This window comes from Peromyscus maniculatus, chromosome 16 (genome assembly GCF_049852395.1).
Source record: "Peromyscus maniculatus bairdii isolate BWxNUB_F1_BW_parent chromosome 16, HU_Pman_BW_mat_3.1, whole genome shotgun sequence".
Classification (NCBI taxonomy): Eukaryota; Metazoa; Chordata; class Mammalia; order Rodentia; family Cricetidae; genus Peromyscus; species Peromyscus maniculatus.
The window spans coordinates 54,912,720-54,931,796 of NC_134867.1; the positions used below are offsets into that span (position 1 = coordinate 54,912,720).

General features: G+C 40.3%; 1 protein-coding gene across 7 annotated transcripts in view; it reads right to left on the reverse strand.

Moving 5' to 3' along the window:
- Positions 1–19,077, reverse strand: part of Ipcef1 (interaction protein for cytohesin exchange factors 1) — a 159,780-nt gene that overhangs the window by 37,128 nt on the left and 103,575 nt on the right. For all 7 annotated transcript variants that reach the window (XM_076552840.1, XM_015996781.3, XM_076552842.1 and 4 more), the window contains 4 exons: positions 11,941–12,014; positions 10,512–10,583; positions 3,655–3,713; positions 2,245–2,345 (listed from right to left, as the gene is read on the reverse strand). In XM_076552840.1, the coding sequence (XP_076408955.1) occupies positions 2,245–2,345; positions 3,655–3,713; positions 10,512–10,583; positions 11,941–12,014 (306 nt within the window). The remainder of the gene's footprint in view (positions 1–2,244; positions 2,346–3,654; positions 3,714–10,511; positions 10,584–11,940; positions 12,015–19,077) is intronic.

A 19,077-nucleotide genomic window follows, 5' to 3' on the forward strand; every position in this document is an offset into this window, starting at 1 on the left:
CAGAACTAATGCAAAGAAGAAAGCCAAGAGGTCAGAGCTAAGGGCTAAAACCTTACCCTTCCTCCTGTGGTAGTCCTACCTCTCTGAACCAGAGCTACTTCCTGTGTATCTGTCTTTTTATAGTGTTTCTGTTCTGCCTTCTCATTGGTTGTAAACCCAACCACATGACCGCCTCGTTATGGCCTGTCTGTATAGACCTCCAGGTTTTCTATGGTTGGCATTGAGATTAAAGGCATGTGTATCCAATACTGGCTGTATCCCTGAACACACAGAGACTTACCTAGCTCTGCCTACCAAGTGCTGGGATTACAAAGCATACGCCACCACTGCCCTGCTTTCCTATGGCTTGCTAATAGCTCTGACCCTCGGGCAACTTTATTTATTAACATACAAATAACATTTTAATACAAATAAAATATCACTAGTTTGTTTTTGTTTTTCAAGACAGGGTTTCTCTGTGTAGCCCTGGTTGTCCTGCAACTAGCTTTGTAGGCCAGCCTGGCCTTGAACTCAGAGATCCTCCTGCCTCTGCCTCCCAAGTGCTGGAATTAAAGGCATGCATAGCCACCATTTACAACTTTTTAAGAAACAACATTTAAGGGCTTGGTAGGGTCTCAGTTGGTAGTGTGCTTGTCCTGGGCTCAATCACCAACACTACATAAAAATCAAGTGTGGTGGTGTACACCTTTAGTAATCGTAATTTGGGGGTGAATGAATGCAAGAAGTACAGAATCACCCTTGGCTATATGGCAAGAAGCTAAAGGTCAGCTTGGACCACTTGAGACCCTGCCTTAAAAAGACAAGCAAACACCTGGCATTTGATTAAGGACTCAGAAAAATGTAGAGAATCTTCCAAGTTTGTTAATCTAACTTTTAGGTCTCAGAAGAGTCCCTTCATTTCTTTATGTTCAGACATGGAATGCTGGACTGCAGGTCTGTGGATGGGTAACTATCATGGTACAGTTCCAAACAGGCTTTCTCTGTCACAAAATGAAGACAGTAAGGTCAACTTCTTCACAGCCTTGGGAAAGTAAGAAATTTTCAAAACCAGGAGGCAAAAAAAAAGACACTAAGTTCAATAAAAGTGATAGATAAATCTGAGTCATTAAACTCACAAACATCCATTTATAAAAAGAAGCCATGAAATCATTTAAAAAAAATAATAAGTGAGCCTGGCTGACTGACAGCTGACAAGCATGCATGACAAACATATGTTATTGCAAATATAGAGAAGGACAAATTGGGAAATCCCATCAATCAACAAGAGTGAGAGAGAGGACTAGGAAGAGGAGGCAGAGGCTAAAACATCTAACAGACACAAAGAGAAAATACAAATGGCTCTAACCATAGAAAGGAGCTTGGCCTTACGTGATCAGTAAAGCTCAAATAGAATACCACTGTTTCTCAAGATTGTTTGAAGATTGAATGACTATGTATTTAAAGCCCTGGGACATGATAAACATAAAAGTTGTACATCTGGCTAGTGGTATGGGTCAGATATAAAGCATGTGTTAGCATGCAGGAAGTCTTGAGTTTCAACCACATACCCAAAACAACAACAACAACAACAATAACAACAACAATAATAATCTATGAATTAATTTTTTTTAAAAAAAATCATATCCTCAATGACCCCAGTGTGACCTCTTGCTAGAGAGCATACATCCAAACATGAAGGACTTCTCCAAAGTCTTGGCATCCATGAAGACCTGAACTTCCAAAGCTTGGGATGCAACTTGGACCTTTCTTTGGGACACACCACACCGGCCCATACACAATCTTAATGAGATGACCCCCAGCTGCCATCTCTAACTGTTTCTCTTTCCATGCCCTATTTTTAATATCACTTTTAATTTCATGTTGCCTTGTTGTATCACAGGCACCTAGGCAAGGCACTTGAACATTCCTTCAGAAAACAAGTAGGGCATGATACAGACTGCAAAAAGAGCCTCTGCAGGCATTGGCCTGCCACTCAAAAGACCTTTGCATCTCCATGCATCCTCTGACTGTGATCCAGTCCATTTGTGGGTTGTGAAGAAATACATCAAGACTGTCATTCCTGTGGGTTGCTATGGCGAAGGCTCTAAGTCAGCACCCTGAGTCAGCACCCTGAGAGTTTCACTTGCTCTTTGGAAGGCACCTTAACTTGGTCAATTCTAAAAATGTATTGGCCAAGGTAGTCTATGTATAATTGGAAGGAGTGACATCCTCACACAAGATTAGTGTGACCAACAGACTACTCACATCTACACGTCCCACAGGAGAGGAAGTGGCAGAAGCGTACGGAGGGGGTGGCGTCTCCACAGCTATTTCAGGATCTTCCTGCTCACTCTCACTGTAACATTCTATAACCGGAAGAAAAAAAATGCTTCAGGTTTCAAGGCTCTCATTATTTATTCCATAATGTATGAGCAAAGGTTTTTCTCCATCTGCCTATTGCAATTTCAATCTAATTAAAAAAGGAAGCATCCAAAAAGAAAAAAAAAAGAATATAGAAAGCAAGACATCTATGGCACTACCTGAGGAAAAGAAACTCAAGAATTGGAGAAAGAAGAGGCGCCCCCGCCCCATGGTGGTTTCTGCTGCCAGAGAGCATCCAGTATGCAAGATGGGGGCTATTGTGGCTCAGAAATAAATAAATTTATTTCATTATAGCACCATCAGCAGTGAAGATGGGAATCAGAATGAACCATGGGAGTTGAGTCTGACTGATAATTCAGCCTTGGCTGGTACCTAAAAAGACAACAAGAGGAGGACCAGGCTGAGGAATTGGGCTGAGCTACAAAAATGGAGATCTCCAAGGGAGACCCTGGAAGATGAGGCTTCAGAGGTTTAGAGGCAATATTACAATAGGTCTTAAACACCAGAATAAATCCTTCTACACAGGTTTCTCTTCCCCAGTTGATAACAAATGAATGCTTACCTAACAGAAACAAAGATAAACATGGGAGCTAGACGCTAACTTCACAGCATTGTAATGAATTCCCTTATTGGTTCACATTTGCCACTTTTTCATCTTTAAACTTAAGATTTTATAATCAAACATATAACTTTCCCCTTACAATCCCCAAGTGTCCTGTAATCTAAGCATTTCAGCACCAGTATGTGTCAGTGACCCTGACATCTGCAGCCTCTCTGTTCCCCACACTTAAAGCTAATAATATTAAGAAGATGTAGACGCCTGTGGCTTGTGAGGCCCGAACATGGTGTGTCTCCAGCCTGATCATCAGGTTCCAAGAACAGTTTCAAGGTAATGAATGTCAACACGCACCTGGCAGAAAGGTTAACCTGTCAGAGGAAATGGTGGGGTGCTAGTTATCTGCCTAGATCATGACACATTCAGGTCCATGAGTAAGAACTCTGTAAGGAGGGCAGTAAAACATTTGCATTGGCAATTGTCTGAGTATCAGAGAAGCCTGCAGCTGCTTAAGTGTGGGTGAAGTGTGAAATCACTTCTAGTTGGCAGTGGAGGCATGGCTCCATGGTGAGTCTGTGTGAAGATGGCTGTCTGTACCTCTTAGATCATTGCAAATGTCAAACCATGTTTCCCCAGGACCAGCCTACACATAGAATCTGAATTGTCTCTCTCTTCATCCTGATTCAGCCTATCCTAATATTCTTGCTAAAATTTCAGAAATGTAAAACAGAACATACCTTCATCCTTTGTAGTGGATTCCTGATGGATGACTGCAAACCCAAGTTTGTTTAGCCACCTGTGATTCAAATGGAAAGGAAATGTTTGACCAAGCACCTGGGCCCCTGATCCCATAGGCCCTGAACCTGCTCCCTGTATCAGACTTTACAAAGAAATTCAGTCCTAACTCCACACTTAGTCTGAGTATTTCCTAAAGCATCATGAGTGTGGAACATGGAGACCTAAGATTTCTGGTTTCACAACATTTGGCTTTCCAGGAGTCCACATTGTAAGAGGAGTGGGGTGAGACTTTATCCAATGGGTAAGGTTGGAAGCTAAATGAGTTATTCTAGCTATAAGAACAAATATGTCTTCTTTAGTAATTATATATTTAATCAGTCACTATCAAACCACTGGTCATCAAATTCAGTCACTTGACCATCAGAGCCATATCCCTATCAATTTTTAAAATTTATTGTCATTATACACATGCATTATACATTCAGAGGCCAGGAGACAACTTTGGGGAGTCCATTCTCTCTTTGTGCCTGTAAGTGGGTTCCAGGTGTTGAACTCAGGTCGTCAGGCTTGCCTATGTTACCCACTGAACCATTCTAGCTCTCTATCATTTTAATAACATCAATTGATTTCAGAAAAATATAGCCACATCATTCACTTTTAAGCTAGACAAATTTTGTGTCACTCAGCAGATCAGACTAAAACATAAAAGGTATTCCTAAATAGTGAAAATTTTAATTTCTAAAATCTTCATCAAAGTTAAAAATTGACAGGTTTCTTCTATTGATTAAATATCATTTGCACAATAAGTCTAGGCAAATCTTAATGAACTCAAACTGTTTTTAATTCTAGGCCACTGCCATGCTTCCTCAAGATTTCAGCTACGAACATATTGTAAAAATAATACTTTTAAAATAAGAAACATACCTATTTCATATATTCCTATTTACATAATCTAATACTTGAAGGGAAATGTCCTTTGGGTACAGTGGCTATCTAGGGGACTCATTCCCCAGGTGTTTCTGGTTTTTTGTTTGTCTTTTCAAATAAACTATATTTCATATTCTTTTTTTTGAGAAACCAGCACATTCAATAATGAGCCAAATTAATATAAACAAAGTAACAGTAATGATACTACACATTGTTGATTCACTTATACTTTTCTTCCAGTCCTTTCCTTCATCATGAACTACTTGGCATGCTGCATTGGCACCATAGCACAAACACCATACATGCCCAGATCTTATCCATACATGCACCATACATGTCCAGTCAACAGCTCCTTGGAAATCCACACCCAATCTTCAACTGGACATAATCTTGCTGTACTCATTATTTTTAAATACATGTTGTATATTATACAAAATGGGAAACCCTACAGGAAGGAGTATAAGCCTAGTCTCCTTAAAGATGTTGCCTCTAGTCCCACAACAGACTCAAGATCCCTAATGGCTGCATAAGACTGGACCAATGCTACAGCACAGGTGATGCTATAGGAAGGCAGGAATGTTCATCTAGTCCCTGAACCGTGACAAATAAGACAAAAGAATGCAGTCAGAACACACAAGAGCCAATGCACATGTGGGGAAAATTCTCTCATTTGGGACATGCACACTGGCCATTTGGAAACCACATTATCTAGACACAGGGGCCTATTTTTCACCTAAGGACTAGTGGGCATTGGAAATACTATTGGTGTCTAAGGAAAGAATGGAAAGATAAATATCTGAATAAAGTGTTGATCTAAACATGAAAATTGATATAGTCAGTTTTGAACAGGCAATTTGATGATATTGTTCATAATTTAAATATCTACCTTCTTTGCCAAATAACTGTAATTGTTAATATATATTTTGGGGAAAAAACAAATCTTTACATAGAAAAATATTGTCAACAAGGCTTGTAATAGTAGAAAGAAGAGACCCTGAGTTAATAATTGTCCATTAACAAGAAATCACATAAATAATGATCTGGATTATATTAATACAATGTTGTAATGAAACTAATAAAAACATTCACAAGTGGATTTGTAATGACTCAGAAAATATCCTATGACATACTGTTAGTAGAAAAGTACAGGACCATAAGTTTACCTGTCCTAATGTACTATAAAACTGACACACTCACACCTGTGCATGAACTAGTGCACACAGTGTGAGGAAGGAGAAACATCATACCGTCAAAAGTGTACACACCCCCAGAAAGAAGTTGAATGGAATATGGGAAGAGTCAAGAAATCTCATATGTTTTCTATTTTTGTGTCATTTAATTTTTACATGAAGTTTAATATATTACCTAACTAACACTTCAAAGTATGTAGTAGGAAACTGGGGAGGTGATTCAGTGGGTAGAGAGCTTTCTATGCAATCATGAGAACCTGATTTTGGATTCCCTTTATCCACATAAAGAGGAAGACAGTGACACCTGTCTGTAACCCCAGTGTTGAGTAGTGGGCAGAGACAGGCAGATCCATGAGTCTTGCTGGCTACCTAGTTCAGCCAAAGTGATGAGCTGTAACATGAATTGCTGAACAGTCTTATTAATAAAGAACTCAGAGCCAGATATTGGATGAAAGCTGAAAGATCCTAGAAACAGAAAAAGCCACAGCCAACCTCACCTTGCCAACTCCTCAGCTGATCCTGTTTCCATGAATCCTCAGACTGAAAGCCTCTGAGTCCTCACCCCTGAGGATCTCAGTTGAACTGCTGCTTACTTAGTTACTGTCTCCTCATGCCTTATATACTGTTCTCCACCCAGCCATGTCATTTCCTGGGATTAAAGGCGTGTGTGCTTCCCAAGCAAAGACATTACATCTCAAGTGGTGAAATTAAAGGTGTGTGCCACCATGCCTGGCTCTGTTCCCAGTGTGGCCTTGAACCCAAGTGATAGGATTAAGGGTGTGTGCCACCACTGTCTGTCCTCTATGTCTAATCTAGTGGCTAGCTCTGTCCTCCGATCCCCAGATAAGTTTATTAGGGTACACAATATATTGGGGAACACAATATATCACCACAATGAGCTCCATGTTCAATGAGGAATATTGTCTCAAAAACAAAGGTAGAGCCAATAGAGGAAGGTACCCATGATGATCTCTGGCATCCACACTTATACACACAAACATACATGAACGTGCATGTTACACAAACACACAAAAATTTAAGCACATTTCTAAATCAGATAAAACACAACATATTTCATGGTTCACTTTAAATAAAGTTTTCAGTTTATACATGATTTCATGCTTATATAAAGCTGGCCCTGCCCTCCCCACAAACTAAAAGAATTTAAAAGTAAAATATCAAAGAAAGAAAAAGACAATGAAGAGTTAACAGCAAAGGCTTTTCTAAACTCTATTCCAGAGTGTGAATGTAAATCAAAATGGAAACTTCATCCCTCCCCCAAGCCCAAGTCCTTTCCTTTCATTGTGATTTACTAACTGTGATGACCTAACAATTGTTTAGACTTCTACTTATAGGTCCTCCCTCACTAAGAACCTCTGTAAACCTCGTGGAGTACCTGAGAACCTCCATTTCTGGCTAAATACATGTATACACAAAAGGCTTTACACAGACATGAAAGATGGTCGGTGTTTCCCGGGAGTCTACTATGTACTAAAACTTGTTGGGAATGTGTGTGTTGGATGAGTATAGTATTAGGACATGGATACCCACATAAGAGCATTCTTCCTGCGAACACCACCTGAGAAAGGCAGCAAGCCCACATCTTTGTTTAGAACTGACTCTTTCATTACTCTTAATGACTTGCATCTGGCAATTGAGGATCATGGCAAAGTATGAGAGATTTCTATTACACTGACTTCTCTGTTTATCACCCTTGAGGGAAACATCACCTCTAACCCCCCCCAAAAAAAATGTAGCTAGCCAAAGAGTTGAATGACTAAAAACTGAAAAGACTACCCTTCCCTCCAAACCTATCCCTAAGTTATTCCTAGATTTATTACTGACTAGTTTAAACAGGCTCCATCAAGAGAAAAGGAAAAGTTTCAGGTGTCATTGGTAAATAAACCTCTAGGTATCATCTGCATGGTCTTGTAGGAGAAAGGACAAACTTGGTAGTCCAGAGAGGTTCTCCCTTGTTGGCTATTGAAAGAATTATCTTAAGAATAAGAAAACTCAGGGATGATTGTGATGCTTAGCTTTGTGCAGCTGGCACAGTCTAGAATCTCCAGAGCAGAGCATGTCAGTGAAAGCACTGCCTACATCAGGTTGGCCCGTGGGCATGTCCCTGGAGCACTGTCTTGATTGTTACTGATGTAGGAAGACCCAGCCCATGGTGGGAAGCACCACTCCCTTGGCTGGAGTCCTGAACTGTGTAAGAATGAGGAAGCAAGCTAAGCATAAGAGAGCAAGCAAGTAAGGATCCAGGCACTTGTTCCCTCTGCTCTTGCCTATGGATACGATGCTTCAAGCTCCTGCTTTGTCGTCCCAATAATAATAGACTGGAACCTACAACTGTAAGTGTAATAAACCATTTCTTCCTTAAGTTGCTTTTTGTCAGGACTTTTTATGACAGAAGGAGAAATGAAGCTAAGGCAATGGCATTACAGATAAAAGAAATCATCATATATTCAAGCAGAGGCAAAAATGGGCCTTGTAGCCATGAGTAGTGAGATGAGCAATTTAAGGACTATGATGAAAATTATCATGTGAATTATAAAGATCACTGGAGAGATTCAAAATTAGAGCCCAGGGCATCTGAAATTCAAATTTCAATTTATAGCTTATTTATAAGTTAGAAAGGGATATTCTCACAGAATTTCAAGCAAGCCAATGCTCTTCGCAGCACAGACTAGCAATAAGATTTCACCTTGATTGTGGTGACGGGTGTTGCATTACTAGCCACCAATGTAAAAGATGTCTATAGCTAGAACTCATACAAGCCCTGCCATCAAATAGGAATCTGCATATGGAAAGAAAGCTGGACTATAAAGAGTGGAAATGAAAACAAAGGCTGAGCTGGTAGCAGCCGGGGACAGGGAGCTAAATAACCTTGATGTGTGCTTAGAGTGCCTGAAGTACAATGGATTCCTCTAATCTCGTAAGAGTCTAACCTCCTCTAGACTGAAAATGCATTTTTCTGTGTAGGGGACATTCACTAGGTAACAAGGCACTCAGAAGGACTATTTCTCTGGGATGCTTTTTTTCACTCAGCCTTCTCTGAGAAGGTGAAAACTACTTTGAAAGAATCAGCCCCCAAGAAGGGTGGGGAAAATAACAGGGATAAAGCGGAAGATACAGGATGCTGTTAGAGAAGCTCTCAGGGTGGGGTGGGGGCAGCTCTGTCTTCCTGCCGTGACAAACCAGAGGCAGCCCTGTGAACCTCAGGGGTGACCCAGCTGCAGACTGGCTACCATCTCTGGGTTCTAACTACCTCTAGGCAAGAGCACTCCCTCTTCTGGACACTCAAAGCATGCGGCTGCAAAGCAGCGGGATTGAGTCACCAGTACCATACAGAGATGAGTGATGACCTTTGAAGGGTGTGAGCTGTTTCTTCTGATATGTCTGTTCTTTTTTGTTCCTCTCGGATGCTTAAGAAAGGCAAAGGAGGGGGTGAAAACTACAACCAGAAAGAGTGTAGAAATAACACTCGATCTGTCCATCAAAGACGTGTTTGAAAGACACTGTTGTCAGTTCTGTCTCTGACAGCTAATCCATGGTTTCCCAACTTGCTGTGAGCAATTTGTCCTCACTTGAAGAGATGAGGTGAGGGTAAGCTAAGTGGGTATAACAAATGAGAAGGCTCCTAGCTAGACAGTGCTGCAGAAGAGGTGACCTGAAAGGAGTTGGCATGTATAATAGAAGATAGGATCTATTTTATTATTAGTTTTCTGAAACAAGAAGGCAAAGATGGATTAAGTATGGAAGGTAAGCAATACAATTATCATGCATGGGGCTGGAGGGATGGCTCAGAGGTTAAGAGCACTGGCTGTTCTTTCAGAGGTCATGAGTTCAATTCCCAGCAACCACATGGTGGCTCACAACCATCTGTAATGAGATCTGGTGCTCTCTTCTGGAGTGCATGCATACATGCACGCAGAACACTGTATACATAATAAATAAATACATCTTTAAAAAAATTATCGTGCACAATAGATAGCAGCATTTAAGTATAAACTCTATGAATAGAGGAATTATGGGGTGGGAGAGTTTGACTGTTACTGCCCAGCGTCTTTGGTAATGGGGCATACTATAAATGTTCCATAAACATCAAACTATTATGTGATGGTCTTAAAGACATCAATAACAGTCCTTTTCAGTTAATGGGACATCCTCTGGTGCCTCAAGGCAGCGTCTTATAGACCACTTCATTCAAATTACAGCTGGTGCAATGCATCTTCATCTAAACCAGGAGCGAAGTGGGAACAGAGTGCATTGACTTAACAGAACAAGCTGGAAGCAGAGCTAGGATAGCTCTTAAAGTCATAATTAAATGTTCAGGGTGATACATGGAGAAACAGGAGGTTAAGTCCATGAACCTTTGTGACAATCACACACAATCAGGCTGCAGACCCTGAGTGGGGATGGGTCCTTCTCCTTATGATGTGTGTTCTCATCACATCACATGTCCTGTCTTCTCTCTCCTCTCAGTGGCTCCTTCAGCAATCTTACAACTACTTCCTAAAACAGCCATTTAGATAAGTGTATCTCCCCAAATGACCACATATTCTAGAGAAGAAAGCAAGATGGTTTTATAATTGCTAAAGGAATTAACAGAACAAACTTAAATAACAAAAACAAGTAGGACAATAACTGACATGATCATTGGCTTCAAATTCTGATGCCTGACCAAAGTAACTTCGTTCTCTTAGGGACTCGATGTACCAGTTTCCTCTACTTACACATTCATTTCCTGCAAATTCTCTGCTGCAAAGTAGAAGGCTTTGATCTGTGGGTGGTTGATCTTAAATGCACTAGAAAGGAGAAAAGTACACGTGTTAGTGTTTTTAAAGTAATTATATTAAATACCTATTATCTGGTCCCTATTTCACTGAGTGAAGTGAGAGTCAATTTATCATGTCAGAACTGCATCTTAGCTATTCAGTTGTTTCCATTTAAATGTGTGTGTGTGTGTGTGTGTGTGTGTGTGTGTGTGTGTGCATCTTTTTCACTTGCTAACTGTTTAAAAGTGTAGAGACAATACATTCAAGTTGAGAGTCCCTGAATTGTCACTTAGCGGTATTTAGATCAACTCATTCAAGCAAGGTATTATCTAAATTCAATCAAACATACAATAGAGTTTTAGTTATATGAAAATAATCAGGTATGCGACTTCTACACCACATGACTCTTCAGAAGCCATAGATAAGGGGCTCTGTACTGGCAAAGGAAGAATACAAATTAGATATTAGTTAAAGGAAATTTGTGACCCATCAGTGATAGCAAGCAAAATGTTTCCACTTACCAATCACACTAGAAGTTCTGAAGAAGAGAACAGAGTTGTTTTGCTTGTTTTGTTTTCAGTAACCCATCAAAAACCACAAGTATCAACACAATCAACACAGAACAAGACACAGCTATTATACCAGTACAGCAAAGAATAAAATCTAACATTGTTTCCCAAGAAAACAATCCATGGCTCAGCAATGAAGAAATGTTCCTTTCCGATAAATAAAGGAGAAGATATTGAAGAAAGAACAAGAGAAAGATGAAAGAAGTAAGTCACAGTAGGGGTACTCTCTTGAAATGATCATGTGATCAGAGTGTATACCCAGCACTCTAGGGAGACCTTGGCTGTTCCCAGACCCTTCAGGCTCTGTCCTTCTTAGCAGAACAATAACCATTAGCTGGAGCCTACTTTATCCCATCACTGCTCACACTTGCTCTATAGCAGGATAAAATCCCAACCTAAATGCATCAGAGCATTGAATGTCAAGGCTGGTACTAATAATACCATGAACTAAGATGACCTGGTCTTACTGTAGGGACTACATCTATGTCTGGTGACCCCTGTTTAGACATTTGTTCTTTACAAGGTCAAAACCTTGACATTGATTCCCTTGCCATTGTGTGTGTTTGGTTCAGGGGATAGGGTGGTTAAAACCCATCCACCCCATGGGTTGATATGCCAGAAAATAAAAGGTTACCATTTCTATGTACATTTTCTATGAGCATATATTTGTACAGTGCCAACACACAATGGTCAAAATTCCCAGACATTTGAATTGTACCTGTATCCCCTTCCAAATCACTCCATCACTAGATGCACATTGAAAATGGCTATGATCCTGGCCCAGGGCTTTTGGAATGGGGGAGGAAGAAAAGACTCACTGTTTTTTCTTGCATTCAGAGGCTCTTTCCACTGTGAAATCTGGCAGGTTGACAAATCCATCAGCTTTCTCTGCCTGAAACAAACACACAGCACACACAGTAATGAATGCTCTGATGCTGGGCTCCAAACATACTGACATGAACTACAGAGTCTATATGTGAAAAGAAATAGAACCCACAGGAATGTCTGTGAAGTAGCATTAATGAACCATGGACTTAGATACCCTGTTTATGGAAGAAATTAATATTCTAAAAAACATAAAGAGAAACTCTTCATAAGAAGTGACATGAGAGCTGAGTGGTTGTATGGTATGCCTTTAATCCCAGCACTTGGGAGGCAGAGGCAGGAGGATATCTGTGAGTTAGAGGCCAGTCTGGTCTACAGTGTGAGTTCTAAGACATCTGGGGCTACACAGAGAAACCTTATCTCGAAAAATTAAAAATAATAATAAATAATAAAAAAGAAGTGACATGATACAGCTTAGGGATGATCAATATACAGCAGATGTGTGCCTGCCCCACTCTCCTTCTGTCCTCCTGAAACCCACAGAGTTAACCCATCAACGTCCTGCTTCCTGCTGAACCCAGAGGCAGGCTCAGCATCATATCCCCGCCCCCAGCTGTGGTGAGCCACAAGCACAGGAGACAAAACCTCATTAGCGGCCTTGAGATGGTGGACAGAGCTCAGGCCTTGAAGCTGGCAAACCCACAGATACACATCTCACTGGTTGTTAGGACTTGAGGGAGCTCAGATAAACATAGCACTTAACAGACACTCCGCAGGAACTGCTTCTTCCCCCAAGTCTATAGGCAGTGTTTGGAGGGTTCAGTCAGAGCCACATTGTGTAAAATCCTAGTGTCTTGGAAGAAAGTCCCCAAGAAAAAATGACACTGTTGATAGCATAGGGTTCATATTGCTTTAAATCAACAAAAGCTTTACAGGCAATGCAACCAAGGCGCCATCTCTCTGCAAACCAGTTGATCTATGACATATGAATAAAAGTTGAGATGATCCACAAAGAAGTTGGGTCATATGTCATAAATGGAGCTCAAATCTCCTTTCAGTCACACTAATGTCCCTGAACAGAGAAACACAATTAAAAAAAACAAAATGTAAATGAATTGGCAGATATTAGGAGGTGGATAAAATTTGATTTTGAAAAATACAATCTTAATTTTCAAATCAGTTAGCTGTTCAATTTGTTCCAGTGTGATCTTACTTGACTTTATTACTCTGTCTCTTTTTTATATAATTTCTTCAGAAAATTAAACTAGTCAACTCCATTCCTAGCCTCTATCTCCTAGATATCTCAGTTTATCCAAGTATATACCTGCATGCTCTCCCTTATAAGAATTAAAACTCAATTCTAGTGAGAATTTCTCTTTTTAAAATATATATACACACACATGTATACACTGAGTGCATAAATAGGTATCTTGTTTATTAATAGGCTATTTAGTTACCACATAGTGGCTTCACCAATCTCATATTTAAAAACAAAAAATACCAAATATTCAATGAATGTATAATATATGAGTTGATATTTTATATAATATACAATGTTTCCTGTGATTTTTCAATTATAATTAGATGGATAAATGTAATTTTGGAAAACCTAGGGCCCATCAATTCCATTGCTAGAAACATACCCAAAACAACCAAATACAGATGCTCAGGTATATATGCATAGTGACAGAAACACTGTTCACAACAGTCAACAGACTGAAACACAAAATGACCATCAATAAATAAACTGTGATAAATCCATACAGAGAAATATTATGTATTGTCACAAACCTCATGAAAGACTGGTATATGCTATATAGATCAACCTTAAAAATATTATATTAAGTGAAAGATTTTAGTCACAAAAGGTCCCATATTATTGTGCCCATGTAGATGAAGTATTAAGAATAAGAAATACATAAAGAAAAAAGCACAGATATATATCCCAGGCCCTGGGGAATGAAGAATTGGGCACAACTGTTTGAAAGCAGTGAAGTTTGTCTTAGAAATGTTTTGAAACTAAATAGAGATGGTTGTACAGTTTGTGAATGTATGAAATTTCCATTCAAGTACTTCAAAATGGATGATCTCATGTAAAATGGTCATATTGATCATCCTACGTAACATCAATGTTATGTTAATACACTTTCATATAAATTCCCATAACTGGTCTTGAGGAAAGCAATCATTTATATTAAGCATTTGTTGCCATGTCCCCCAACATACATTTCTATGCCAGCTGTTCCAGATTCTGTGAAGCCTACGTACTTCCATTGCTAAATCCCATCCAACTCTTCCATAAGCCCTGAGTTGGACTCTAGTGAATGTTAGCATAGTCCAGTCCTTGCCTGTGCCTCCTAGCTTGGCTTCCCTAATACACAATACTGCTGCTCACCTTCCCTCTGATGGCTCCCTCTTCTGTAGCCTTCTCAAGGTCTTCTGCTATTTCTCCAATATCAGGGTTCCTTAGAGTTCAGTCCATTAACCTTTACTCTCTCCATTCCAGCACTCTGGATGCCTGACTTGTGATACTCACATAAATTCAAGTATCATCACTATAAACACACACACACACACACACACACACACACACACACACACACACACACACAAAATCTATAACTTGAATTGAAACTGAATCCTGGAGCTCCTTGCCTAGTTGTATAATGGCCGAATGTGTTTATTCCAATGGATAAATAATGAGCTCCTGAAGAATGACCCAAACCAGGCTCATCATCTTACTCCACAGTGTGCCTTCTCCTCTTCTGTGTTCTCTGCTTCAGTGAATAAGATGACACTATCTATAATAAGAGAAAAAGAGGGTGGAAAAGGAGAGAGAGAAGAAGAAAGAAAGAGAATTGGAGAGAAAAGAGACATTTCTAGCTCTCCCATCCCAGCTATCGCCATTTGGAAACTGTCTGTCACCATCAAAATTCATATTGAGGCTTAGTCTCTGATAAGAAAGACTAAAAAGTCTTTAAAAGTTGGGTGAATTTTTCTACCGAATGGACAATATCAAACCAACCTCTAAACTAATACTTCTGTGGTGGCCTGGATGAAAATGGCCCACACAGACTCATAGATTTGAATGCTTGATTCCCAATTGGTGGAACTGTTTCAGAAGAATTAGGAAGTGTCGCCTTGTTGAAAGAGGTATATCACTGTGGGTGGGCTTTGAAGTTTTAAAAGACTCCATTCCCTATATACATGCTTTCTCTCTCCTCTCCCTCCTGTTTGTGACTCAAGATATGAGCTCTTGGCTATTCTTGCTCCACCATCATGGACTCTGACCCTCTGAAATTGAAAGTCCAATCAAATGCTTTCTTTTATATAAGTTGTTTTTGGTCATGATGCTTTATCACAGTAATAGAAACCCTAAGTAAGACAATCTCTATACCCATAGATTAATGCAGCTTTCAGACCTTGTAAGAGAAGCATTTTTATGTAGTAGATGGTGTTTGTTAACACAGAAACTTACAACTGAGAAAGTCAGAGTAAAGAGAATTGCCCCAAATGGGACATCTATATCGTACACACACACACACACACACACACACACACACACACACACACACACACACGGCTCAGGGACCATCATAGAAAGACTAGGAGTCAGAGATCAAGGAGGACTATAGCAAGAGTATCTTCTAGATGTGACAGGGCCACTTCACTCATGAACTCAGAGCTGTGGTTGCCTACACAAGACCAGCACAGGATCAAGCTGGTCAGCATTTTTGCATGGAGATGAGATGGCTTTATGAGCTGCCACCCCTAACTGGGAAGTTTTTATAATTAATGGCTTCTCAGGGAGGGAGAGTCGGTCTTCTTTAAGGGTTTGGCTCTTAGTAGTTAACCACCCTCCAGTGAAGGGTCTCACATCCTGAATATATGCACTGCAAAACTGGGTTATTAAAAAATAAGTAAAAGAGAACAGGAATTTTGTTGGGGGTGGAGAGATAGGGGATGTATCTTAGAGGAGATAAGGAAGGACTAGGGGTGAATAAGATCAAAATACATTGTATGACATTCTCAAAGAATTAATATGATCTTTCTTTTAAAAAATTGAAGTAAAAGCTAAGTAAATCATGGCTAGAGAGATGGCTTAACAGATAAGAACATTTGCTGTGCAAGCATGACACTATAACTTCAAATCTCAAACACCCACATGAAATGCCAGGCATAGTGTCATGTATACCTAAAACACCAGTGCTCTGCCAGACAAAGGCAGGAGCTTCTCTGGGACTATCTAGCCATCAGCCTAGCTCTAGGTTCTGTGAGAGACTATGGCTCAAGAGAATAAGGTGGAGAGTGATAGAATAGACAATTGAGATGATCCTTTTGGTCTCCATACACACACATATGGGACCACAGATACCACAAATGCATGATGAACAAATAAATTAATATGCTAAATAAGCCATTGGGAACAAAGGTTTTTCTCATGAGAGTGAATTCTCATTTTCATGGAGACTGGTTTGCCTGCTGATAGAATAGGTTGTTGTAAAAAGGCTCCTCACATGCTGGGATCCCTTTGCACACAACCAGTATGCCTCCCGCTTCTCCATCACACAAGCTGTATGTGGTTCTTGCTGGAAGCTAAGCAGATCCCATCACCAGCCTTCAGAATTATAAACTAAATAAGCATCCCTCTTCCTTAGGAGCCACCCAGCCTTCCGTGTTTTCTTATATAAGATGAGTTAAGATGATCCTTTCCATAATTCATGCAAGCCAGGTAAACACAAAGTTGTTATGGTTGCATCTTCCAAGATGGTCCATTCATCCATTCCTACCATGTCATTTCCTGTCCATCACCATTAGCTTCTTGTTAAATTACTGCAAAAGCCTCCAAAGCCAGTCCTCCTCTTTCAAATTCTCTCCTTCAACCCAATATAGCACCCAAAGAACAGCCACAGCAAATCTCTACATCATGAACATGCTTCATGTCACTCCTCTAATTAAAACCCTGCATGGTTTCCAGTTTCTCTGTACTTCAGCAGAAAACCCTTTATGGTTGAGCCCTAATTAATTCCACAATTTCACCTTCTCCAATATCCTGTCCTCTACTCAACCCAAAACAGACCGAAAAATTAAAACAAAGAAAACTATATTCTTATGGTGCTAAATTAGACAGTCAATTCATATCATGACATATGTCTCTAGGCAATACCATAAGCTCATTTCATGTGTCAATAACATAAAAATCAATTAAAAAATGAAACATACAGGAGGTGGGACGATAACTCAAATTGGTAAGTGCTTGCTACATAAGCATACAGACTATGTTCAATCCTAAGAACCCATGAAAAGAGGTGACCACAGTGACTCACACCTATAATCCAAGCACTGGAGAAGTGGAGACAGGAGGATCCATGGACCTTGCAGGCCAGCCTGTCTAACATAGTCAGAGAACTCCAGGTTTAGGGAGAGACCTTGTCTGGAAAAGGAAGGTGGAGAGAAATTGAGGAAGACACCCAACATTGATCTCTTGCCTCTATACACATGTGCGCGCGCACACACACCACCACCACCACCACCACCACCACCCATAAACAAACACACAAGTATTGCTTTTACTAAAGTTTGTATTCATTTAGAAATAAATGGTAGAGGTGCTTGCCACCAAGGCTAACAATCTGAACTCTATCCCTAGGACCAAAAATGTGGTGCAAGGGAAGAATGAACTCCTGAAAGCATCCTCTGACCTCCACAAGCACACTGTGACATGCCCCCAATAAACAATGCAGTTTTTTTTTTAATGAATGAAAGATAAATAATGTATCTTTGTTTCACTGGGTTCCTTTCTGTATAACTGAAAATGTTGAGGTTCTTTCAAATAGAGATCCAAAGAAACTTGAGCGGAGTCACTGCTCAAAGTTTTCCTAGGAACCCTCCCTCTCATACACAACAGCCTCTTGTCATTATTCTGAAGACATCTGAGCTGTATTCAAAGTCACAGCAGCTGTGTCAAAAAATGCCCCTTGCTTATTTAACTTGCATTTTAAAAAAGCCTCAGAAATGGTAATCACAATGGGCAACTTCTCGTGGAATAACAGTCTTCTTCTTCTTCTTCTTCTTCTTCTTCTTCTTCTTCTTCTTCTTCTTCTTCTTCTTCTTCTTCTTCTTCTCTTCCTCCTCCTCCTTCTCCTCCTACCATTTCAGATCTGTTCCTGCCTGACCCATTAACTAAAATAACTGTCTTGAATGGTACCTTTCCCTTTAATGATTCCTAACATTCTAAAATGTCACTTGACAGTTGTGCAGTGGCACCTTCTAATTTCCCCAGAACCTTAATGTGACTTTTAAAAGCACTGTCCTCCAGCCACTGTGCAAATGTACTAACCTTAAGTGCGGCAGCACACAGCACTGCGCCCTCTGTCATAGTGTGTTCTGTGACTACGCACCAAACTTTCTTTCAAGTCAGCCCACCCACTTTTCCTGGTGCCTCTGACTCCCTGCCCGTCTCCTCAGCAGAACCTACCAGTAGGCAGAACCAAAGTCTTACTTTTGTCCAAACTGTTGGAGTTCAAACATCAAGAACGGGAGCGAAGCTGTTGGTCCCGCCTCCCGTGTCAATCATGTGTTCATCTCTCCCTTAACCTCTTTTCTCTCTCACTAAAAGCTCCCATGCATTCATTTAGTCAGCAGATATCTTCAGGGACTCCTCACTGTGCTACATGTGTGCGGACACCTTAGTGAGCAAAGCAGAGACCTCATCTCTTGAGAGGAAAGAGACAATAAGCTCAACATGAATCGTGGGAGTTACGTAGCATCTTGTGGATGTGCAATCCTGTGAGGTTGTCTTGTGGATGTGCAATCCTGTGAGGTTGTTAGGTGAGCACCATAATGGAGTTGGTGAATTCGAGCGGGGTAGAATGCCTGTTGCTCCCTGATGATACTAAACCCCACTACCTGACCCTCACATGTGAGTTTCCAAGGGTCATTATGGGTGGGACCTGTTCCCACAAGTCTGGGACAGATCCCCTCCTGTTTGTCTTCAGAGTTAGGAGTGGGCTTCCTTCACAGTCCTCTCATGGTGTTGTGACCTGGTTGTTTGTCTGGTTCTCCTACAGACAGGAGTATCTTGAAGGAAGTAACTGTTATTTATAAGGCAATTGTCCATTACATGTGGA